Source organism: Bos grunniens, chromosome 6 (assembly GCF_055505025.1).
Source record: "Bos grunniens cultivar Pamir isolate PY7600 chromosome 6, Bosgru_T2T1.0, whole genome shotgun sequence".
Classification (NCBI taxonomy): Eukaryota; Metazoa; Chordata; class Mammalia; order Artiodactyla; family Bovidae; genus Bos; species Bos grunniens.
In genome coordinates this window covers 24,914,688-24,940,980 of record NC_141170.1, presented here as the reverse complement: position 1 = coordinate 24,940,980, position 26,293 = coordinate 24,914,688, and the positions used below count along the sequence as shown (strand labels likewise).

Below are 26,293 nucleotides of genomic sequence, written 5' to 3'. Positions count from 1 at the left end.
TCACTTCCTTACAGACATCCTGGAGTATGAATTCAAGTGGGCCTTAGGAAGCATTTTTATGAACAGAACTAGTGGAGGTGATGGAATTCCAACTGAGCTATTTCAAATCCTGAAAGATGATGCTGTGAAAATGCTGCACTCAATATGCCAGCAAATTTGGCAAATTCAGCAGTGGCCACAGGACTGGAAAAGGTAAATTTTCATTCCAATCTCCCAAAAAGGCAATGCCAAGGAATGTTCATACTTTGTACAACTGTGCTCATTTCACATGCTAGCAAGGTAATGCTCAAAATCCTTCAAAGTAGACTTCAACAGTACCAAGGTCTTACAAATAGCTCTGAAAAGAAGAGAAACAAAAAGCAAAGGTGAAAAAGAAAGATACAAGGATCTGAATGCAGAGTTCCAAAGAATAGCAAGAAGAGATAAGAAAGCCCTCCTCAGCGATCAATGCAAAGAAATAGAGGAAAACAACAGAATGGGAAAGACTAGAGATCTCTTCAAGAAAATTAGAGATACCAAGGGAACATTTCATGCAAAGATGGGCTCCATAAAGGACAGGAATGGTATGGACCTAACAGAAGCAGAAGATATTAAGAAGAGGTGGCAAGAATACACAGAAGAACTGTACAAAAAAGAGCTTCATGACCCAGATAATCATGATGGTGTGATCACTCACCTAGAGCCAGACATCCTGAAATGTGAAGTCAACTGGGCCTTAGAAAGCACCACTACGAACAAAGCTAGTGGAGGTGATGGAATTCCAGTTGAGCTATTTCAAATCCTCAAAGATGATGCTGTGAAAGTGCTGCACTCAATATGCCAGCAAATTTGGAAAACTCAGCAGTGGCCACAGGCCTGGAAAAGGTCAGTTTTCATTCCAATCCCAAAGAAAGGCAATGCCAAAGAATGCTCAAACTACCACACAATTGCACTCATCTCACATGCTAGTAAAGTAATGCTCAAAATTCTCCAAGCCAGGCTTCAGCAATACGTGAACCATGAACTTCCAAATGTTCAAACTGGTTTTAGAAAAGGCAGAGGAACCAGAGATCAAATTTCCAACATTGCTGGATCATTAAAAAAAGCAAGAGAGTTCCAGAAAAACATCTATTTCTGCTTTATTGACTATGCCAAAGCCTTTGTGTGGATCACAATAAACTGTGGAAAATTCTGAAAGAGATGTGAATACCAGACCACCTGACCTGTCTCTTGAGAAACCTATATGCAGGTCAGGAAGCAACAGTTAGTACTGGACATGGAACAATAGACTGGTTCCAAATAGGAAAAGGAGTACGTCAAGGCTGTATATTGTCACCCTGCTTATTTAACTTATATGCAGAGTACATCATGAGAAACGCTGGGCTGGAAGAAGCACAAGCTGGAATGGAGATTGCTGGGAGAAATATCAATAACCTCAGATATGCAGGTGACACCACCCTTCTGGCAGAAAGTGAAGAGGAACTCAAAAGCCTCTTGATGAAAGTGAAAGAGGAGAGTGAAAAAGTTGGCTTAAACCTCAACATTCAGAAAACAAAGATCATGGCATCTGGTCCCATCACTTCATGGCAAATAGATGGGGAAACAGTGCCAGACTTTATTTTTGGGGGCTCCCAAATCACTGCAGATGGTGATTGCAGCCATGAAATTAAAAGACACTTGCTCCTTGGAAGGAAAGTTATGACCAACCTAGATAGCATATTCAAAAGACATTACTTTGCCAACAAAGGTCCGTCTAGTCAAGACTATGGCTTTTCCAGTGGTCATGTATGGATGTGAGAGTTGGACTGTGAAGAAAGCTGAGTGCTGAAGAATTGATATTTTTGAACTGTGGTGTTGGATAAGACTCTTGAGAGTCCCTTGGACTGCAAGGAGATCCAACCAGTCCATTCTAAAGGAGATCAGCCCTGGGTGTTCTTTGCAAGGACTGATGCTAAAGCTGAAACTCCAATACTTTGGCCACCTGATGCGAAGAGTTGACTCATTGGAAAAGATTCTGATGCTGGGAGGGATTGGGGGCAGGAGGAGAAGGGGACAACAGAGGATGAGACGGCTGGATGGCATCACTGACTCGATGGACATGAGTTTGAGTGAACTCCGGGAGTTGGTGATGGACAGGGAGGCCTGGCATGCTGCAATTCATGGGGTCACAAAGAGTTGAACATGACTGAGTGACTGAACTGAACTAACTGAACAGAGAACTTCCAGATGTACAAGCTGGATTTAGAAAAGGCAGAGGAACCAGAGATCATAGATTTAATATCCATTGGATCATAGAAAAAGCAAAGGAATTCCAAAAAGAATCTACTTCTGCTTCATTGACTAGATGAAATCCTTTGACTGAGTGGATTACAACAAACTACAAAATTCTTAAAGAGATGGGAATACCAGACCACCTTATCTGTCTCCTGAGAAACCTGTATGCAGGTCAATAAGCAACAGTTAGAACCGCATGTGGAACAATGGACTGGTTCCAAATTGGGAAAGGAGTACATCAAGGATATATATTGTCACCCCACTTATTTAACTTATATGCAGATACATTGTGTGAAATGCTGGGCTGGATGAATCAGAAGCTGGAATCAAGATTGCCAGGAGAAATATCATCAACCTCAGATATGCAGATAACACCACCTTTACAGAAAAAAGTAAAGAGGAACTAAAGAGCCTTTTGATGAAGGTGAAAGAGGAGAGTGTAATAGCTGGCTTAAAACTCAACACTCAAAAAATTAAGATCATGGGATCCAGTGTCATCACTTTATGGCAAATAGATGGGGAAACAATGGAAACAGTGTCAGATTTTATTTTCTTGGGCTCCAAAATCACTGCAGATGGTGACTGCAGCCATGAAATTAAAAGATGCTTGCTCCTTGGAAGAAAGGCTATGACAAACCTAGACAGTGTATTAAAAAGCAGAGATATTACTTTGCTGACAAAGGTCCATATCGTTAAAGCTATTGTTTGTCCAATAGTCATATATGGATGACAGAGTTGACCATAATGAAGGCTGAGCACCAAAGAATTGATGCTTTTAAACTGTGGTGATGGAGACGACTCTTGAGAGTCCCTTGAACAACAAGGAGGTCAAAGCAGTCAATCCTAAAAAAAAAAATCAACCCTGAATATTCATTGGGAGGACTGATGCGGAAGCCAAAGCTCCAATACTTTGGCCACCTGATGCAAAGAGCCGACTCATTGGAAAAGACCCTGATGCTGGAAAAGATTGAAGGTGGGAGGAGAAGCGGACAACAGAGGATGAGCTGTTTGGATAGTACCACTAACTCAGTGGACATGCATTTGGGCAAACTCCAGGAGATGGTGAAGGATAGGGAAACTTGGCATGCTGCAGTCCACGGGGTCACAAAGAGTTGGACACAACTTAGAGACTAAAGAAGGGAAGGTTCAACCTGACACCTTGCTAGTGGGCAAGAGAATGTAAGGTAGAATAATTAAGATAGTTAAGGGCAAGGACTCTGCACTGAGGTGGTAGAGTTAATGCTTGCTGAGTTTCTACATGTTCCTCTATGGCCCCAGCTCCCCTTGCAGTTAGGTTACAGTTACGGTGACTCTTGCCACTAGACTCTGAGAGAAGGGGCTGAGGCACTTAGGGATTTCAGCGCCTGTTTTATAGCTCTCTGGCCCTCCATGCAGAAGCAGTGCAAGCCTAGAGATCCATGATGGCCTAGGAATAAGAGGTTATCAATGCCCAGGGGCATATGTGCAGGAGCTATAAATGCACAGGGGCCAGGATGTGGTTGAGAAGTAAACTTGCATTATTTTCAGACACTGTGATTTGAGGGGTTGCCTGTCATTGCAGCTAGAGTTGCTTATTCCAATATACTTTGTCATGTATTAGCTGTCTTGACTTTGGATGGATTATTTAAATACCAGCATCAGTTATTTCTCTGGTAAATGAATATACTAGGAGTACCTATCTCACAAGAGTATTGGAGGATTAAATAAACAAGTATACAGTGTTAGCCACAAAGTAGTCAGTATGTGTTAGCTATTATTGTTGGTAATACTATCATTTAGAGCAGGAATGATAAATCTTTGCCCCTAAATGGGCAGTCACAAAGCCAGAGACATGCTGATAGATGATAGCAGGACTGACCAAGTAGATTTTGTGAGACATGTTAATGGGTGTCAAAACAAGATGTACAAAAAATGAGGGACTTTCCTGCAAGGGGCATGGATTCAATCCCTGGTCAGGAAACTAAGATCCCACGTGCAACATGATAGAACTGTGCACATGCTCAGTCATGTCTGATTCTTTGTGACCCCAAGGACTGTAGCCCGCCAGGCTCCTCTGTCCATGGAATTCTCCAGGCAAGAATACTGGAGTAGGTTGCTATTTCTTTCTTTAGGATATCTTCCCAACCTAGGGTTTGAACTCATGTCTCCTATATTGTAGGTGGATTCTTTACCATTGGCTCCACCCAGGAAGCACGCAAATGGTGTGCCCTCCCAACCCCGCCCCCCCGCCCCCCCACCCCCGCTCCCCTGCCACCCCACACCACCCCCCGCCCCCCCGCCACCCCACACCCCCCCCGCCCCCCCGCCACCCCACACCCCCCCCCCGCCCGCCACCCCACCCCACCCCCTACCCCGCCCTGCCACCCCGCCACCCCGCCACCCCCCCCCCCCCCCCCCCCCCCCGCCACCTCGCCCCACCCCGCCACCCCGCCCCCGCCCACCAACACACAAAAGACAAATCAATAAAAAGCCTTGAGGAGGTAGACTTGGCTTTCTCTGCTCTTGGACTTCTGTCAGTGGAAGCATTGGTTGTTGAAACGAAGCACTCAGACTTAGAGGTTAATGTATAGACATAAGTTGGTTATGATTAGTTGTATATTCATAAAAATGCTTACTAAATTTCCACCATAATGAAATAGGGTAACATAAATCTTTTACCAATATTTTAAGTGGCCACAGGAGACACTAGATATCCCTCATGTTACTGGATTATTGGTTGACTCTTTTAACCACTGGGTCATCCAAGCATCTCAGTACACAAAGTCTAGGCCTATTAACTCTGTCTCATTAGATGATGTGAGTTGGCCAGTGTGTGTCCCTGTCTTGGGCTGCTGGTAGACTGAGCATGTGAGAAATCAATATAGCATAGATGAGTTCAGGGTAACGTGGCAGTGCCCTTCCCCTGGCCTGCCCTGCTGTTCCCTCCTACCTTCATTTCCTTTCCTTTTAAAAAACTGATATACTTGCATTAAAAACAAAATAATAGATGACTTATTGAGACTTCTGTAAGACTTTTTAAAAATAAAGTCAAATTGTTTCTTGAGAGAGCAGATTGTCTCAGTTACTCCTAGTCAGTGGTGGCTACAAAATTTCTGTAAAGTTGGCATTAGGATGGTAATGTGGTTGACAGAGTGTGCTGGAAGCTGAGTTTTCACAGCACTTTACATGGGAGAAAGAAAATGTCAACTTTCTAAATAAAAAAAGGGAGAGGATTCTTTTTTTGGGAAAAGGGTATTTTCCAAACCAACCTCATCTAAGTGACCACTGTTCTCAGGTTCTTCCTATTTCGCTCATTCTTTTAACAAACGTTTAATGAGTGCTTACTGTGTGCTCTCTGCTATAAACTGCAGAAAGCTCTTAAAGAGATGGGAATACCAGACCATCTTACCTGTCTCCTGAGAAACTTTTATGCGGGTCAAGAAGTAACAGTTAGAACCCTGTATGGAACAATTGATTGGTTGAAGATTGAGAAAGGAGTATGATAGGACTGTCTGCTGTCACTCTGTTTATTTAATACAAACACTAAGCACATCATGAGAAATGCTGGGCTGGATGAGTTACAAGCTGGAATCAAGATAGGCGGGAGAAACATCAACAACCTCAGATATGTGGATGATGCCACTCTAATGGCAGAAAGCAAAGGGGAGCCTCTTGATGAGGGTGAAGGAGGAGAGTGAAAGAGCTGGCATAAAACTAAAGAAAAAACTAAGATCATGGCATCTGTCCCCATTGCTGCTGCTGCTGCTGCTAAGTCGCTTCAGTCGTGTCCGACTCTGTGCGACCCCATAGAGGGCAGCCCACCAGGCTCCCCCGTCCCTGGGATTCTCCAGGCAAGAACACTGGAGTGGGTTGCCATTTCCTTCTCCATTACTTACTGGCAAATAGGGCAGGAAAAGGTGGAAGTATGGACAGATTTCTTCTTCTTCAGCTCTAAAATCACTGTGGATGGTGACTCGGCCATGAAATCAGAAGATGTTTGATTTCTTGGCAGGATAGCTAAGACAAACCTAGATAGTGTGTTGAAAAGCAGAGACATTACTCTGCTGACCAAGTTCCGTATAGTTATGATTATGGTCTTCCCAGTGGTCAGGTATGGTTTTGAGAGCTGGATGGTAAAGAAGGCGGAGCTCTGACGAATTGATGCCTTTGAACTGTGGTGCTGGAGAAGACTCCTGAGAGTCCCTTGGACAGCAAGGAGATCAAACCTGTTAATCTTAAGGGAAATCAACCCTGAATATTCATTCATTGGAAATCAACCCTGAATACTCATACTTAGTCCTTCATTGGAAGGACTGATGCTGAAGCTGAAACTTCAGTATTTTGGTCATTTGATGCCAACAGCCGACTTATTGGAAAAGTTTCTGATGCTGGTGAGGATTGAGGGCAGAAGGAGAAGAGGGCGTCAGAGGATGAGATGGCTGGATGGCATTGTCGATTCATTGGACATGAACTTGGGCAAACTTCAGGAGATGGTGAGGGACAGAGAGGCCTGATATGCTGCAGTCCATGGGGTGGCAAAGAGTTGGACAGGACTGGGCGACTGAACACCAACCATGTGCTTCAGGTACAAAGGTGACAGTCTCAGTCCCTGTGACCACCTTGGACCATGGGAGACGGAGGGTGCACGATCCCTGGGTCCTGTAAAACACGCAAGTATCAGTGCTGGGTGGTCAGACGTTTCCTTTCGCTGTGGCTAATAGAATTAGTTACAGGGATCTGCCAGTTACAGTTTATCCAGTTATTCTGAAAAGTGAATCGTTCCCAGCAGCGCCAGTGTAGAGTAAACATCCAGGGATTATGGAGATGGCAAAGACTGGAAATAAGTGGGGGCCCCTGCTGTTTCACAGCTCAGGGGTTCAGTGCTTGGATAACTCCCCTCTGACAGGTTCACCCATCTCAGGTCAGCTGAGAGACCCAGATCGTCTCTTCTTGGGGCCAATCAGAATCCAGAGAGCATCTCTCTTTTGCAACTGTTTTCATCAAATAATTAACCCCAGACCAGCTATTTTCATTTGGTCCTATAAAAATCAGCTGCCCTCACTCAGTCCTGAGCCGGAATGAAGACCTCCCCTCTTCAAGTGCCTGTGCCAGTCTGCCTTGCCCAGACATTTCCTTCCCAGTCTTGGGCATTTGGGGGCGCAGTTGAAGGCACCGCGCCGAGGCCGTGTAGTGTTCCACTGACAACCTCTCTCGGGGAGGGATGGGGGTGCACTCACTGTGGGAGGCCCCGCCTCAGACACACACACACACACACACACACACACACACACACACACACACCCCGAGATCCTCCCAGGCTTCTGGTAAACCCACGATGCGACAACCCGGGGGTCCCAGAGCGAGGAAGATGGATCCGATCCGCCTCACACTCAGTCCAGCCGGAGTGGCGGGGTGTAGGGTGCGAGCCTTGCCGGGGCATTTGAAGGTGGGCATACCGCCTCCCAAGTGAGGGGTGTGCATCCTCTTGGCGGGCCCCTCGGCTGTTGAGTCAGGACCAGGCCATCTTCCCCTCCCCTTCCCTCGATCCCGCCCCAGACAAAGGCAATCTGAACTCCAGCCGAAAGAATCAGGGGATCAGGTTGCTCTCTCGGCCTCCCCTCTCTTCCCCTCCGCCCCTCCTAGCTTCTCCCCTTTCCACGTGACTCTCAGGAATCTTTTGCCAAAGCTCGGAGTCGCTGGGTCCATTTTCACTCCGAGCTCAGGAGAGAGGAAGGAGGGGAGGGAGGCGGAGCGTCTGTCCTTTAAACGCGGGGCTCCAGAGGGGGCCTGAATTTGTGCGTTTCCGGGCTCTCTGGTCCAAGTGGCTCTAATTCTGGGGTCCCTTCCGGGCTCTCCAGCTCTTTCCTCCTTGCATTTAAAATGATGATTCCTCCTCCGCTTCTGTAATCGCATCTCGACCCTGCAGACCGGCTCCGGGCGCACAGTGCGGAGGTGGCCGCCGGCACGGAGAGCGCCCGGTAGGGCTCCTCACCCCGGCTGAAGGCGGGGGCGCGAAAGTAGCGGCTGCGTGCCTCCGCGCAAGCCCCGGGCTCTCCTCCGGAGCATTCGCACTATCTGCGGCAGGGAGCGCAGCCCGAGGCGGCGCCGGGCGGCCGCAGCACCGGCGAGTCCCGGGAGCCGACCGCAGTGCCGCACAAAGTTTCCCGCGAGCCTCCCGGGGTGGCTGAGGTCCGCTGAGCCCTGGGGGCCCAGCCCAGAAAGAGGGGTGGCTGGGTCTTTCGGGGCTCCCGGCAACCCCATTGGCCGACGCGGCGCCGTCTGAGAGTGTCCTGCGAACTTTAAAAAGGTGCCGCCGAGGAACCTGCGCCGGGGTCTCCACGGTTTGGGGATCCGGGAGCCGACGTGCCGGCGTCTCCACGACCAGGGACCAGGGAGCGGTTGGGTCCGGCCTGAAGGAACTACTGGGAGATCAGGTCGGCCGGTGACCCGCAACTTTCCTGCGAGACTTGGCCTCGGGGAACTGCGTGCGCCCTGCCTTCTCTTTTATTCTTCCAGCTCAGCCCGCGTTGGCGTCCTGCTCGGCTGGAGAGCTGGGCGCGCTGTCCCCCGGCTGTGAGTGAATTGAAACCCCTTCCCGCCCCGGCGCCTCGGGGCTGATGTGAGTGTCGCTCTCGCCTCGTTTCCCCGGAGGTGACCGCTCGCCGCCGCCCTCTATTCTCGGTGCGCCCAGCCAGGGGCGCGGAAGCCTGCGTTTCGGCTGATAACTGGTTCTTGGTTGCTGGGCTCCTCCAGCGTGAGTGCCGAGGCGGCGATGAGTGTCTTCCAAGTGTGGCTCGGGATGGCTCTCACATTGGCGGAATTTGCAGCACTGCCTCATCATTCTGAAGGTGAGAGAGTGGTGCTGTGTGTGTGTGCGCGCGCGCGTGTGATCGTGCTCTTTTAAAAGCTCAGCCGGTTTATGGTATTGTGAGTCAGATGGAAGTTTTTTGGGGATGGGTAGGTGGGTGGCCGGGGAACTAGAGTGGGTTTTTTTTTTCTGAGAAGATTCCATCCAACTCCTGATTGTTTTGCACGCGGATACCAAGCCCCACTCCCTCTCTGCCCTGAGCGCATTTGGGGGGCGGGTAGTGGCCGATGGAGGTGCCATCCCTGAAATTGGATTCTCTTTCTTCCACTTCCCTGGTGCCCCCGAGTGGAAAACAACTACATGGAGAGTAGGTGAGGAGAGAACAACTGCTCTTACCTGCGTAAAAATACTTCTGCTCCTATGAAACATAAAATCCGGCTCCTTAAAACCCCCCTCCTCTCCCGCCCTCCTTGCCCCAGTGGATCTCCCCGTAAATTCCAATTAAGATTTTATAAACCGGTTAGAAGTGGGCAATTCAATCGCACTAAAATAAATCTCCCTAGTACAGAAAGGCACCAGGCTGCCTCTACCGCGGAAAAGAAGTGGTTAATAAGAGTTTAGCTCCATTCTCTGACTTCGCCCTCTGCCTCCCAGTTTTCCTCCGGGGCTCCAGTCTACGTGTAAAAACCCTGGAGCTGGAGGAGAGAAAGGAGAAGGTGGGAATTGTCGCCATGATAGCAAAAGCGATGTGAGCTCGGGCAAATAAATGCATCGATAAAAAGATCAAGAGTCTGGGGGTCCTGGGATGCGGGCCTGGGGACGCGAGGCGCCAGGAATTCCCACCTGCTCGGAGTCGCCGGGAAACTTGCCTCTCTGGGCTTAGGGAGGGGGAAGGGAGCCGGCGGGCGGAGGAAGACGGCTTAATCCACCGCGCTGGGCTCTCGGCTTCCCCTCCCGGCTCCATTCATTATTCATCCAGCTTCAGGAAGGAGGGTTCACCTGCCCCGCTTCAAATCAGAGCCGCAGCGGCGGGCGCCGCGGGGCTGGGAGCCTTCTCCGCGCAGGTGCGGGCTGGCGGCGGCTCGCGGGTGCGGATCCGGGCACCGGGTGGAGGGTGGCCGCAGACCCCGGCGGGACACAGCCCTGCTCGGGTGGACCTGCAGCCACCTGAGCTGCTGCCTTTTCCTAGCTAGCTTCCCGAGAGAGGGTGGCGTGGCTTTGGAAACGCACAGCACTGGGGACTTGCTCGTAGGTGAAGGGACCGTCTGCCTGCACCCTCCCGGGAAGTATATTTAGAGTATACGGCCCCGGGAAGGAGCAGGTCTGGGACCTGTGCTGCCCTTTTCAAACAAGGCATAACCTGTAGAACCATGTCTTTATTTTATGTGTGCGTGTGTTTGCAGACTTAAAAAACAATAAAACTTAAAGGGCTTAATTGTAGTGAAGCAGATGGGAGAGTCAACCTAGGACATCCCAGTGTGAACTTGAGACGTAGAAAAATTACATTGTCACCGAGTGATGGGAGTTTCCTATTTAGGATCATATCCCGACCACGCGGAAGACGTGCTTTCGGTCCCCCATAGCTCACCAGGGAGCAGTTGGAATAGAGCAATGATTGGCTTCTCAGAAGCAGATCTTTTGAAATGACAAAAGCCATTATTATGAAGAGCCTGCAGGGTTCGCTCTTTGGAAGACTGGTTTACAAAAAGGGCAAAGTTTAAGAACGTCGAGTTTTCAGATGGGGGAGAGGAAGTGTGGGGCGTGAGGGGCACTATTCCTCCAAAGATTCTTTGGATACTTTGCTTCTTACTGTTTCAGCCCACCTTCAGAACATTCTAGAATCATCTCACAACCTGAACTGATACATGTTTGAGTTTCCATCCAAGTCATAAGGATGCTTGAAAGAAAGTGAAAGTCGCTCAGTCCACCCTATGGACTATATAGTCCATGGAATTCTCCAGGCTAGAATACTGGAGTGGGTAGCTGTTCCGTTCTCCAGGGGATCTTCCCAACCGAGGGATGGAACCCAGGTCTCCGCCATTGCAGGCGAATTCTTTAGGAGCTGAATCACCAGGGAAGCCCCATGCTTGCCTAATAATGAATGAATGAGAAGGGAATTTTATGCAGCACATACTATCTGCCTGGCACTAGGCTAAGCGCTTTACATATTTAATCTCATTTAATTAAATTAATTAAATGATAACAGCCCCACAGCCAGAAAATCAATTGTCATCTGATGAGACTTTTGATTTGATTCTGTCAGGGTTTTCTTTTTCTCTTAAAAAAATAAAAGCATTGAGGTCAGAGATGGAGAGCTTAAGGATCTTAGAGATTTCCTCAAGTTGTTAGAACTAGTCCTGGCAATGATTTTTAAAAACGGAAAAGAAGGATTCACATGTATGGGTCTCTTGATGTGACCAATTCTGTGATACTTTTGCTGTTCAGGCAGAATTTGTTTTCTTCTCAATGCTCAGAGAGCGTGTCATATATGTTTCTAGTAAAACACCATTTAATAATTCTATAATTTTAGTTGATAAAGATGCAGTCTTCTTTTTTATCTTTTTTTCTGGGTTAATTGGTTTTATTGTCCTCATTTTACATACAAAGAAATTGCAAATTTGTGCCTCAGCAAAATAACCAATAAAACTAACTTTAAAAACTAATAAAATGATTAATCAAATTAAAGATGCAGTCTTCTTCATTTAACTGTGTGTTCACTGAGGGCTGAAGATGGCTTTTGGTTATTCTTATATCTCCAGCTCAGCTCCTGGTGCACAGTAGGTACTAAAAAATATTGTTCAGGTGAATGAGTATTGCCAGATCACATTTCAAGTTAAGCTTAGACTGCTGCCGTGTGGCCTTGAATGAACCACCTAACTTCTTTAGGCTGTGTTCTGTTATTCACCAAATGCAGAAATTGGCTAGGTGATAGCTCTAAAATACTTGTGCTAATCATCCAACATAGAAAAAAAAAGTTCAATATTTACTGCTTTCTTTGCAATCGGTTGCAACTTCCTAGTTCTGAATTTTATTTTAATTATTAAAAGAAAACTGAGGTTTTACCAACAGGTAATTGACAGTGTTATTTTACATTTTCTTATATCACCAAGCGGACAAACCACTATGATTTGAGAACTTAATAAAATCAGAAAGTCACAGAGAAACTTCTAACAAACATGGCTGCTTTCTGAATCAGATGGGCTCTTCCATGACATTTCCTGGAGAAGAACATTTTGAGTTGTGTTGACCCTGGTTGTGTGAAGTTACATAGGTAAAACCTGTTGGCTTGTGGATAGAGAAAGACTCTTGAATTAGTCAGAGAACTGAGTTCTAGTCTGTGTCCGTCACACCCCATGTGACTTCAGCCATTTTTACAGTCTTCCAGACTTCTTCCTTTAAAGGCCATTAATGGAATATATTGAAAAGGATAATTTGATAGTGTTTCATTTATGGGTGGATCTACAGTCCATGGGGACGCAAAGAGTCGGGCAAGACTGAGCGACTTCACTTTCACTTTCATCCTATTTGGTTCCACTCTTGGCTGGAGAGTTCCTCCTATGTAGGAGTCAGTGCTTAAAACTCAATGTTAAGGAAGGAAAGACATTGGATAGGAAGAAATAACCTATCTCTTCACTGTTTCATTCCACAAATCTTTATTGAGAGCTTATGTATCAGGTTATCAGGTTATATCTGGTAGGGACATTTAGACATCAAAAAAAAAATCATAATACCTGCCCTGAAGGAGTTTGCATTCCTGGAAAACCATTAATATAGGTGAGAGAGCCATAGGGACATGTCAACATTGACCCTTGGTGGGTTTACCAATATTGAACAATTGCAACTCTGCATCTTTTGGCTTTTGCAACTAACTACTAGCAGAAATAAAGGTGTGTTTATATTGTCATAGGCTCTTATGTCCCTCATATTATATTTATGTTCTCCTCTGGGGATTGGATTCTAGGTGTTATCCTCTGCAAATAAATCCTTTAGTGAAGCATGGCCATCTGTATTCACTGTAGTGGACTTGAGTGGCAGTATTACTCAATTTTACTCAGACACGAGTAGTCGTAAAATACTCGGCCACCACTTGGCTCAGGAGAGGGGAGGGGTTGCCACATGGCATAGCTGGAGCCCTGTGCCAAATCTTACATGAGTTCAAAAACAGTTGGCCCGTTTTCGATTTAACTACACTATTAATTGATCTGACTTCTGGTTGACAATAATCAGGACATGAGCTGTCCTGTCAGTTCAGAAAACGATTCTGTTTTAACTGTTCCACAGTGTGCAGGCCATATGCTGGATTAGAGCACAACATAAAAGCTTGAATATTTAAATGCCAACTTGTGGCTGCTTGTTCCTAATGAGTCATGATTTTGTGATACCATGGTCTCCAAATTTTTTCATATCTTATAATCTTATCTGCCACTATTTCTTTGAACTAATGGATCTGACATTTTGTGATTCTTAGGTTTTAACATCTCTAATTTGCTTGTGTTATCAGGTAGGGGTTTCTATTATGAATAGTTTCAGGCTGTGAGTACAGGTGCAAATTGTATCTCAAATTTCCTCTGAAAACTTCAGACTTTATACAAGTGTTCCATAATAGACTCCCTTATAATGTGCCAGTGGGCCTAAAAACAGACATTTACCTGTTTACATGAATATGAAGTGACATTCTGTCTAAGGGACCTGCAAGAAAGGCACCAACCTCAAGGCGGGAAGGTCTCATGATCTTGGCTTCCTTCTTGGCACTGTCTGATCCCTTCACCCTGCAAAACTTCACGTACTTTCTCACAGGTGTCAGAACTTCAATTACTCGCCATCTCAGCTGTGTTCCATGTCCTAAAACTGGCCAAGTTCTTGGTCAGAGGACTCTGGTTCCTCTTGTCTTTTTCCTTGTTTTTCCTTCTAGAAGGCCTGTTTCTCCTTCTAGATCTGCATCACTGTGCATGCATATGAGTGCGGGCTAAGTTGCTTCAGTCATGTCCAACTCTTTTGCGACCCTATAGAGCCTAGCCCACCAGGATCCTGTCCTTTGGATTCTACGGGCAAATATGCTGGAATGGGTTGCCATTTCTTAGGGCGCGGTGTCTTCCCAACCCAGGGACTGAATCCGCGTCTCCTACATTTCATGCATTGGCAGGAGGGTTCTTTTTACCACTCGTTGGTCAGAATTCCCATTAATCTGGAGTTGCCTTTCAAGTTCAAATAAGCCAAAATTGAAACCTCAGAGTTGCGATCATTTCCTTAAGAGAAAAACTGATGATGAGTGGAGACAATAACTTTGTTTTCCAAAGTGTATGGGTTGATTGATTAGTGAAAAGGCAGCAGCAGAAGCTGCACACAGTGACTTTGTCTCCCCGTGGGTGTGAAGCTTGTGTGGGTGTGGCAAAATATGCCTGCTCACGAGGACTACATCTGGCATGGGGTGGTGATGAATGTTTGAGGGAACTGGGTGTTACAGTGGAATGCTTTCTGTCCTCCAGAAGGAAGCAGTGAGGTTTTGGAAGCCATGTTAGTACTCATTTCTGCAGCTGCCTTTTGGGTAGAGCTGTTGTGTTGTAGGAAAGCCTTCAGAGGCCAAGGCTTATTTCTTTCAGAGTTGTACATCCTGCAGCAACCCAAATTGAATTAACTCCTTTTCCTAATGATAGAATTTATCAGGAGTTACACATAGTTTTGACTTCAGTATCCAGCAGATATTTGGCTTAACGAAGTGTGTTTGTGGGGCCCCACTTACTGCCATTTTATTTTTTCATGGTACAAAGAATTTATAACATTTGTCCAAATGTCCAGAAATGGACTTTGATATGAATACTTGGATACTTCCTAAGATACCTGATACCTTTTGGAGGTTTGAAAGGATAGTGGCTTTTGAAGGGTAGTGCTGTGGAAGAGGGTAATAAAATTATTTGAGGATGGTTTTATCTAAAGGTTAAATTTTGTTAAATTGTACCTAAGTGATGATCTTTATGTTTAACTTTTAAATGTCAGAAGTTATTAAATAAGTATGTGTTTTAAGAATTGAATTGTGTTGATATGTATTTATTTACCTATATACGATTATTTAGTGGCTCAGACAGTAAAGCATCGGCCTGCAATGTGGGAGACCTGGGTTCGATCCCTGGCTTGGGAAGATCCCCTGGAGAAGGAAATGGCAACCTACTTCAGTACTCTTGCCTGGAAAATTCCATGGACAGAGGAGCCTTGAAGGCTACAATCCATGGGGTGGCAAATAGTCGGACACGACTGAATGGCTTCACTTCACTTCATACGATTATTTTGGAGAAAGAAATGGCAACCCACTCCAGTATTCTTGCCTGGGAAATTCCATGGACAGAGGAGCCTAGCAGGCTACAGTCTATGGGGTTGCAAAGAAGTCGGACATAACTTAGTGACTAAGCATATGTTTATTTTATATATATATCCACATGCCACATGATTATTTTATAAATGGATCTATATCCATATATATGTATATATATCCTTATGATATACTGTAGACTTACATAGTCTTTGGAATAGGATTTCTTAAAAGAAAAGTAAGTTACTTAGGAAGAATTTCCCCTCAAGGTTTTATCTCAATTTATTCTTATTTGAATGTCAAGGGCACAAAAGTCATTTCAGTAAATTTGCCCATAGAGATCTTTGATTCAAAGCCCAAGTGTAAATAATAATTTCATTTTCTTTGAATATTATTCTTCATTCCATTATTAGTAGATAATGTAGACCAGTCCTAACTTCATGAGAAGTTAATAGTATTGAGACTTTTCCACTGATCTGTTGGAGGCCAGGCCCTGTAGTAAAATGTGTCCTTTGCTTGTTGGCCATCCAAGTGTGGCAAATTGTAAGGGTATGCTCTTGGTGTGTGTATGCTATTTCAATCTGCTTTGAAACGTGTTTCTGAGCTAGTAGCTGTTTGCACACTGCTGCATGTTTATAGGTTAAATCAACACCTGTTGTGCTGTTCAAAAATCGTTTTAGAAAAAGAATAATCATGTGGGCTGGAAAGCTTCATGAAGGAGATGGGATCAAGTTCAAGGAACTTGATTAGACCAAATGCATCTCCTGCAGGAAACGAAAATGAGTAAAGGCTTTGACAATATGAAAGTATTACCATGGGATCCTAAGTTGGCCTCTTGGGTTGGACTGGAGAATTTGTGTAAGCAAAGAAAGGCCAAGAAGCCTGGATCAGTTAACTGGGACTGGATTATGGAGGCTTTGCTGATTTGTCATATAGGAAAACGCACACTGTATGTATCACATGTCGTTGTAAACACAGTTATTTTAAAATTCAAACAATAAGCTTCAACACTGCTTTCCCTCATGTGTGTCCTAGAAATATTGTTTTAGTGTTTGGGGTTATTTTCCCAAGGGAAGAATCCTCAAGCTTTTAAGACTTTGGAGAAAGCAGAGTTTGCCGATTATGACGCATGTAGATGCAGTCTTTGTGTTAAGTTGGCCAGAGCTATGCCTATTGGTCTGTTATGCATCTCTTTTAATTCTTGTTTTGTTTTTCTCCCACAGGTGCTTGTGTCTATCAGGGTTCCTTGTTGGCGGTAGGTCATTCCTCATATATTTGACTTATTTCTTATGAATGTGAAATACTTGATTGAGGTTACTGAGTGAGGTGACCCTGTCATTGTAAAATATGTTTATTTTCCTTCTTGGTTTGATGATTATCCCTCATCCTGGCACAATCATGCTCAATTACTTAATACCTTTTCCAGAGTGAATTAGTTCCATTCAGATGCTCAGGTATTGGAAGAGAAATTCAGACACCCAACACGATTTGCATTCCATGGCTGTCTCGTGTGTTCTTTCAATCAGAGAGAAAATTAGGTCCCATTCTCTTGTCAGATATGAACTAGGGCACAACTTCTTTATCTCGCTGTTGCATTTTGAGTCCCCCCTCCAAAAAAATGTATGATTATTGAGTACAATGTGGAGGATCCTGATCATTGCTTTGCATTATACATTTAAGTGTTGTAAACAACAAACAAATTAACATTATATCTCTGAACCTTTGCCATGTAGAGTAGAATTGATTTTGAATCTAACGTCAGAATGACTTGTGGGGAAAGCTGATGCAAGATTCCTGCATTTCTTTTCATTAATAGTGTACTGTGGTGCATAACAGTATGTTAATGCCTTATTGAAAAGACCGTCTACACTCCATCAACTCTAATAAATGGTGTGACGAGTCATTCTTCACCACTTTTTTATTTTAGTTTAATAAATGCTGTAATAAAAAAAAGAACTCAAATGGTTAGAAAGGGTTTGCTCATTTACATCCCAACCCGCTATTGACATGTGTGATACTAATATGTCATCTTGAATTATCCTTGTGGAATTGGAATAAATGAGAAATATTTGAAATATCTGAGAGTCTAGATAATTGTAGATGTTCACAGTAATATTCTTGAATCTGAACTTTATGTAATAGAGTTACTGCTCTGGAGATTTATGAGCATTTTCCGTCCTTATATTTTTCTATAAAGAATCAGGAGAAAGCCCTTTTCCACTCTCTTTTCCATTCCATACCCTTAAAAGCCTACTTTTCCTTTGGTTTATTCTTTAGTACATTTTAAGAAGCATTTTAAAAATAAAGTGCTATAAAGTATATCATCAGTTTGGGGGAGCTGTAGAGATAGTTTGTCCATTTTAATACAAAGGAAATTACTTGTTGTATACAGTGCTTCGTAGCTTTTCAGTATATTTTCATAGCTATCAATCATCTACCTGATACATACAGTGGATCAGTGACATAGACAGGCCACATGTTATTTTATGCCCTCCCTCTTTTTAATGAAGAACCAAGAGTGAGAGAGACAGAGATCTGCTAAAGGTAATTGACCTTGAAGGAGTGGACCAGAATAAAACAACCTGACTTTTTTCTGGTTGTTCCTCCTGAATCTGAAGACAGTGTCCCGACTACCTTCTGTGTTTGATGCGGCAGCGTGGTAGTGTACATTTGAGTATGACTGTAGCAAGTACAGGGAGAGGTCAGTTCGGTTGGATCAAGTTAAGGGAGTGGTCACCAGCACACCTGTGACCCTTCCAGTTGTCTTCTTTACTTACCAAGACTTCGGTGTGTTTGTTCCTATATGTCCCCAAGCCTGGTATACTTACGATTGTGGTTATGCAGCTCAGTGAGAAAGACAATACATTTGCTGCAATAATAAAGCTTATTATTCAACAAATATTTATGGAGTGACACCCCTGGACCTGCTATTCTAGGCACTGGGAATGCATCTGGGAACAAGCAATATCAGATTAATGCTAAGAGGGAAAACAGTATAAGGAGAGGGGAGAGATAGAAAAGGCTAAATAGGGGACAAGGGTGGCCTCTTGAAATAAGAGGACAGGGAATGGCTCCCTGAGGAAGTAAGGTGACATTTGAAGAAAGACCTGAGGGGCACGGTAAGAGCTACCCCCTTGGACGTCTGGGAAAAGAGAATTCCTGAGCAGGGAACAGTGAGTGTAAAGGCTGAAGCAGGAGCTTGTTTGGCTGTTTGAAGATGGGCGTGGGGGCCATTGTGGATGGAGCATGTGACCCAGGGGAGTGTGGCAGGAGATGAGGTCCGGGAGGTGGGCGGTGACCGCACAGTGGGTCCTTGCATGGATGTTAGCTTGTCCTTTCAATCCGTGGGTGAGCCACTGGAGGAGCTAAGAGCAGAGGAATGACAAAACCTGACTTACCGTTTAATTAAACTGCTGGGGTGGGAATATGAAAAGAAATAGCATTTGTTTCTAGGGAAACTATATAGTTGAATACTTTAAGAGGTGAGTTGCTGAAAACTTGCTGTCAAATTAAGGGTGAGAGAAACAATTTTAAAAGATTGGGGGGAAAACATAAAAGTCCAGAGAGATTCTGGTTTGGGTTTATTTGCAACCGTGTGAAGTCGTTTTTCCATTTTAAAGAACTTCAGGACTTGAGGCTGGCAGGGAGGTTGGTGCATTGTGGCCACAGCCAATTGTCTGCTTAATTCATTGCTGTTCTCACCACACAGGCTGGTCTTGAAGAAAAGCACTGTACCTGCATCAGTGAAATTGAATGAATATGCATTTATGTATTTTTAATTTAAAATCCAGACTTAAGAACTTTTATATACTGTTTAAGCAACTCCTTGGGTGAGAGGATTTCTGTGGTAAGAGGCATGGCGTTTGGGAGCTGGCTGTGAGGATGGTGGTATGGAATTCTGAGTAAAGCTGGTGCTTTGCCATTTTTAACCAGATCCTCTTTCCATTTCTGGTTACTTACCGGCAATGAGGGTGACCTGGGTTTGATCCCTAAATTCACAGTCCCAAACTCTGTGAATTCTACCTGTGTGCCTTTTAGACCTGGGAGTGACTTCAGAGATCATGTAGTCCAGACTCTCCATTTATAGTTGGGGGAGCTGGGGCAGGGCTGTGAAGTTCTTGCACTTCTTTCGTTTCTCAGGTGTGTGTTGTGTGTTAGTCGCTCAGTCATGTCCGACTCTTTGTGACCCCATAGACTGTAGCCCATAAGTCTCCTCTGTGCATGGAATTCTCCAGGCAGAAATACTGGAGTGGGTTGCCATTCCCTTTTCCAGGGGATCTTCCCAACCCAGGGATTGAACCCTGGCCTCCAGCATTGCAGGCAGATTCTTTACTGTCTGAGCCACCAGGGAAGCTCATTTCTCAGGTGCTGTGCTTAGTTGCTCAGTCGTGTCTGACTCTTTGTGACCCCATGGACTGTATCCTGCCAGGCTCTTCTGTCCATGGGGATTCTCCAGGCAAGAATACTGGAATGGGTTGCCATGCCCTTCTCCAGGGGATCTTCCCAACCCAGGGATCAAACCTAGGTCTCCCTCACTGTCGGTAAGTAACCAGAAATGGAAAGTGGATCTGGTTGAAAATGGCAAAGCACTAGCTTTACTCAGAATTCCATGAAACATACCAAGCAAATGAGGACACGGATCCAAGCACTGGCTGCTGATTGCTCACTCTCAGCCTGTCTTGTGAGTATTCCTTCCCCTGGTATGGTTCCTATCTCATCATTAGTTGCCTTGAAAGTGGCCATATAGAGTGGAATATTCATGATACTTATAGTCTGACAGACCTTAAAAAAGTGATTTTAAATCTAAGTACAGTTGATTTACAATGTTGTGTTAGTTTCAGGTATACATCAAAGTGATTCAGTTATGTGTCTGTGTGTATGTATATATATCTTTCTCAGATGCTTTTCTTTTTTTAATATAAGTTTATTTATTTTAATTGGAGGCTATTATTTTACAATATTGTATTGGTTTCATTTTAGATTATTACAAGATATTTATATACTTACCCTTGAGATATAGGAGGTCCTTGTTGGTATCTATTTCATATATAGTATTGTGTGTATGTTAATCCCAAACTACTAGTTTATCCCTCCCCCACTTTGGTAACCATAAATTTGTTTTCTGTGTCTTCAAGTCTATTTCAGTTTTGTTTATTGGCTGCGCTGAGTCTTTGTTGCTGCACGTGGACCTTCTCTAGTTGAGATAAGGAGGGCTACTCTTTAGCTGCGGTGAGTGGGCTTCTCATTGTTGGCTTCACATTGTGGAGCATGGACTCTAGACTGCTCAGACTCAGTGGTTGTGGCATGTGGGGTTAGTTGCCTGGTGGCATGTGGAATCTGCCTGGAACAAAGACTGAACCTGTGTCCCCTGCATTGGCAGGTGGATTCTTAACCACTGGACCACCGGGGAAGTCCCTCTATTTCCATTTTGTAAATAAGTTGATTTGTTTCATTTTTTTTAAGATTCCACGTATAAGTGATATCATATAATATTTGTTTTTCTCTGTCTGACTTCACTTAGTGTGATCATCTCTAGGTCCATTTATGTTGCTGCAAATGTCACTATTTCATTCTTTTTTATGGCTGCATAATATCCCATTGTATATACATGTTGCTGCTGCTGCTGCTAAGTCGCTTCAGTTGTGTCTGACTCTGTGCGACCCCATAGACGGCAGCCCACCAGGCTCCCTCATCCCTGGGATTCTCCAGGCAAGAACACTGGAGTGGGTTGCCATTGCCTTCTCCAATGCATGAAAGTGAAAAGTGAAAGTGAAGCTGCTCAGTCGTGTCTGACTCTTAGCGACCCCATGGACTGCAGCCCACCAGGCTCCTCCATCCATGGGATTTTCCAGGCAAGAGTACTGGAGTGGGGTGCCATTGCCTTCTCCGATATCAAAGCAAGGTCTGTCAAGAAAAACTCTAATTTGAAAAGATATGTGTACCCCACTGTCCATAGCAGCACTGTTTAACACATGTAACACATGCTACATCTTCTTTATTCATCTGTTTATGGACATTTAGGTTGGTTCCACGTCTTGGCTATTGTAAACAGTGCTGCTATGGACAGTGGGGTACGTGTATCTTTTCAAATTAGAGTTTTTGCTGACAGACCTTGCTTTGATTCTTCCTCGTCGGCTACAAACCAGCTATGTGACCAAGTTACATAACTTTCCTGAATCTCCATTGCTTCCTGTATGAAGTGGGGATATATAGAGCCTTTCCTGAATGATTTTGTAAAGAAGATAATGTGGGGAAGACACCCAGATGCAGTAGTTGGCATGTAATTTTCTGCAATAACAAAATTCCTCTTTATGAACCAAGAAGGAGAGGAAAGAAAGTTAATCAGCACCTGCTATGTATTTCACACTTTCAACAATCCCAGGAAACAGGCATTGTCTTTACAGATAAGGAACCTGAGTCTCAGAAAGTCTTAAGTCACTTGTTCCAAATCACACACAGCTAGTCGGCGCTTGACAGAGAACATGTTCCAACCCAGGACTGACCCTAGAGCCATTTCACTGAGCATGCTGTTTCTCGCAGCCAGGCCAGCCTGCTTGTTGTCTCTAAGCACAACTGGCTTATTTTGCTTTCAGCCCCGTGTGCCCAGCCCCTCCCTGCTGCACCTGTCATGCAGTTGTCTCTGCCAGTCTCTGGCCTGACCTCCTGCAAAAGCCAGCTGTCCCTGGCTAACCCCTTCCCAATTAGTGGAGGCTCTCCCGCACTGAGTGATGAGTGAAAGATGCTTAGTCGTGCCCGACTCTTGCAACCCCACGGGCTGTAGCCCTCCAGGCTCCTCTGTCCATGGAATTCTCCAGGCAACAATACTGGAGTGGGTAGCCATTCCCTTCTCCAGGGAATCTTCTGACCCAAGAATTGAACCTGGGTCTCCTGCATTGCAGGCAGATATTTTTCCCATCTGAGCCACCAGGAAAGCCCAGCTGTGCTAAATTCACCACTCGAAGCAAGGTGGGTTTATCAGTCCGTCTTAATGTGTAGTACATGCTGTATTATATATGTGTATCCACACAAATCTCAACTTTTGGTGGGATAATGTGTGGTGTTACCCAACTTTTGACAGCTCTGAGGACTCATGGGGACACTTTGCAGTGATTAGGTTCTAAGCCCCATGTAGCCATTTCTCAGTAATGTACTGACCTCAGCTGTCTCTTCTTTTTATGACTGTCTTCCTTCCTTTCTCTTCTTTCCATTCCTCAGGTTAGAAAATACCCAAGAAGGTCCTCTACCTTTAGAAACACTGCATAGTCTATTTTGAGGTATTTTTCTTACCTCACAGTATCCCTGCAGTCCTGGACTGTCTGGACTTTCTCCAAAGTCAGCTGCAGTGGGAGAGAGAGTGTGGTTGAATTAAATCAGGGATCTGTCAGAGGGAAACTCTCTACTTAATATGTTTACCTGTGACAGGGCATCATGTGTGAGGAGGACAATAGATTTTCTTTCAAAGTTTTCACCTATCTCTTGGTCTTTTCCATCTGTTACTGAGTAAAAAGAATTTCACTTTCCTTTGGCATCACCATAGTCAAACATCTCCTTCATAGATTCTTCCTGAGGGTGGATGGTTGGACTCTTCAGTTTTTATATCTGTAAAATGGAGACAAACAATTCACTTCACAGGATTGTTGCAAAGGTTGAAGGAGATCAGCATGAAGCACTTAACCCAGTGCTTGTGACTTTTGATAAAGTTTTTGTTGCATAGTTGCTTAGTTGTGTCCAACTCTTTGTGATCCCATGGACTGTAGCCTGCCAGGCTTCTCTGTCCATGGGATTCTCCAGGCAAGAATACTGGAGTGGGTTGCTATATCCTTCTTCAAGGGATCTACCTGGCCCAGGGATCAAACCCATGTCTTCTACATTGGCAGGCAGATTTTTCACCATGGAGCCACCAGGGAAACCCACAATAAAGGTGAGAAATGGCAGTCAGTCTGTAACTACTCCTTATGGTGAGCACTGAGGAAAAGCACAAGATACTAGCCCCAGATAGCTGAGATGCAAATGAAAGGAATGATTTCAGTGCCCAGACTCTTACATCTTCCCATACATAGAAAAGCGCTAACTTCCTTAACTTGAGATATATGGTTTTCTTTAATTCTCAGAAATACTTTTGATGTTCAGATTACCTGCTCTTTGTTGCAAACATCTATATAACCTGACTCCTCCCCTTTGCTCCTTGGAGCAGTTCTCTTAGGGTCACTTGAGATGCTGTCTCCTGGGCTTGAAGTCCTAAAAATTCCTCCTAAATAAAACAGAACTCCCAACCTTTAGGTTGTGACTATTTTTTAAGTTGACAAAGGTTAGCTCCTATTATTGTTGCTGTGAAGCAGTTTACACTTAGCAAAGGTGGACACAACTGTTCTTCTTCCTCAGATGAACAGTGTTGAGTGTCAGGATTTTCTTCCTTGGAATCCTTTTCCTCACAAATGCTGGCAAAGTTAATCATGAGGCATCAACTTGTAGCACATTTGAAAGGAGGAAAAAGTTTTCAAGAACAATGAAAATTGTGGAGTAGTTAGTGTATTCAGTTCAGTTCAGTTCAGTCGCTCAGTCGTGTCCAACTCTTTGCGACCCCATGAATCACGGCACGCCAGGCCTCCCTGTCCATCACTAACCCCCGGAGTTCACTGAGACACACATCCATCAAGTCAGTGATGCCATCCAGCCATCTCATCCTCTGTCGTCCCCTTCTCCTCCTGCCCCCAATCCCTCTCAGCATCAGTCTTTTCCAATGAGTCAACTCTTCGCATCAGGTGGCCAAAGTATTGGAGTTTCAGCTTTAGCATCATTCCTTCCAAAGAACACACAGGACTGATCTCCTTCAGAATAGACTGGTTGGATCTCCTTGTAGTCCAAGGGACTCTCAAGAGTCTTCTCCAACACCACGGTTCAAAAGCATCTATTCTTCAGCACTCAGCCTTCTTCACAGTCCAACTCTCACATCCATACATGACCACTGGAAAAACCATAGCCTTGACTAAGATGGACCTTTGTTGGCAAAGTAATGTCTCTGCTTTTGAATATGCTCTCTAGGTTGGTCATAACTTTCCTTCCAAGGAGTAAGCGTCTTTTAATTTCATGGCTGCAGTCACCATCTGCAGTGATTTTGGAATTAATGAAATTAAAAGTTAGTGTATTAATGCATAGTATAACACAGTGACTGGATCCAGACTTTGGAGTTTAAATCTTGGTTCTGCTACTACTTGCTGTCTGGTCTCAGCTCTGATACTTTAAATGGCTGAGTCTCAATTTCATTGTCTATATAAGAATATTCCTCATGGGGCCGGTGTGAGGATTACCTGAGAGCATACTTATGAAAGAACCCAGAACTGTGCTTGGCAAGAACGGATGCTCACATCATCTGGTGACAACAAGATGTCGGAGTGGAAATGACTGTGTGATAGAAGCCAGAGTGTCTTAGTTCAGGTCCTGGCTCTGCAATTACTGGCTGTGTAGTATTGAGTAAGTCACCTGAATGAAATGAAGTCTCAGTTTCTATGAGACCCTCTCCAAGATTCCTTAGCACAGTGCCATCCAATAGAACACTCTGTGCTGATGGGAATGTCCCAGAGCTGCACCCTCCAGTACGGTGGCCACAAACCACATGTGGCTGTTGAGCATTTGAAGTGTGGCTAGTGACACTGAAGAATGGGATTTTAAATTTTGCTTAATGTTATTCAAATGAAATTAATGAAATGAATGAAATTCAAATGACCACACGTGATTCATGACTACTGTATTGGACTGTGCAGTGTTAGAACTTTAAAATTCTTAACTTATAGTACTCCAGCTTGAATTTTAGTCTCATGGATGGTTCTCACCCTGGGTGAAGGCTTGCTGTTGTGTTGTTATTAGTTTGAGAAAGGTCACAAAACTTGTTAGAGCCCCTGAGATTGTTATTTGTTTGTTTACATCATTATTTTATAAATATATACATATATGTGTAATTATTACAGCACTGCTCTCGCCATATGGCTTGATATATTTTCTTGAATAAAAGAAAAAGGAGTGGAGTTACAACTGAGCCTTCATCTGCAATCAGTCCTATATATTCTGGTAATTTTTTCCAGCTTTATTAGGTATAATTGATAAATAAAAGTTGTATATATTTAAGATGTACAACTTGACTATCTGATATGTGTATGCAGTGTGAAGTAATCACCACAATCAATGTAATAAAGATATCTATCAGCTTAGTCACCCCTTCCTTCCTCCCTTCCATCTTCCCTCCCTCTCTTCCTTCCTTCTATAGTGAGAACACTTCAGATCTACCTTCTTATCAACTTCCAAGTATATAATTTCGTATTGTTAATTATAATCACATTGGTCCACATTTGTCATCTTGAGTAAGTGAAATCCTGTGCATGCATGTGTGCTAAGTCACTTCAGTCATGTCTGACTCTTTGTGACCCCATCGGCTCCTCTGTCCATGGGATTCTCCAGGCAAGAATACTGAAGTGGGTTGCCATGCCCTTCTCCAGGGGTTCTTCCCAACCCAGGGACTGAACCCGCATCTCTTATTTCTCCTGCATTGCCAAGCGGCTTCTTTACCACTGGCGCCACCTGGGAAGTCCAAGTGAAACCTTGTATCCCTTGACTAACCTCTTCCCTTTTTCTCTTCCTCCCTCCAGCTGCTAACCCTCTACTTTCTATTCTATGAGTGTAACTATTTTAGATTCCACCCATAAATGCAGTCACGCCATATTTGTCTTTCTGCATCTGGTTTATTTCACTTAGCATAATGTCCTTCAGGTTCACTTGCATTGTTGTGAAAGGAGGATTTCATTCTTTTTTAAGACTGAATAATATTGCATGGCAACCCACTCCAGTATTCTTGCCTGGAGAATCCCATGGACCGAGGAGCCTGGCAGATTACAGTCCATAGAGTTGCACAGAGTCAGACCAGACTGAAGCAACTTAGCAATATTCCATTATCAATA

At 44.4% G+C, this 26,293-nt stretch overlaps 1 protein-coding gene across 2 annotated transcripts in view; it reads left to right on the top strand.

The window, feature by feature from the left end:
• Positions 1-7,901: 7,901 nt before the first annotated feature.
• The window catches only part of FRAS1 (Fraser extracellular matrix complex subunit 1), a 534,425-nt gene continuing 516,033 nt past the window's right edge, over positions 7,902-26,293 (top strand). For both annotated transcript variants that reach the window (XR_015165261.1, XM_086405184.1), the window contains exons 1-2: positions 7,902-9,080; positions 16,568-16,599. Coding sequence is in view for 1 of the 2 variants with exons in the window: in XM_086405184.1 (XP_086261310.1) it covers positions 9,005-9,080; positions 16,568-16,599 (108 nt within the window). In the remaining variant the exon portion in view is untranslated. The remainder of the gene's footprint in view (positions 9,081-16,567; positions 16,600-26,293) is intronic.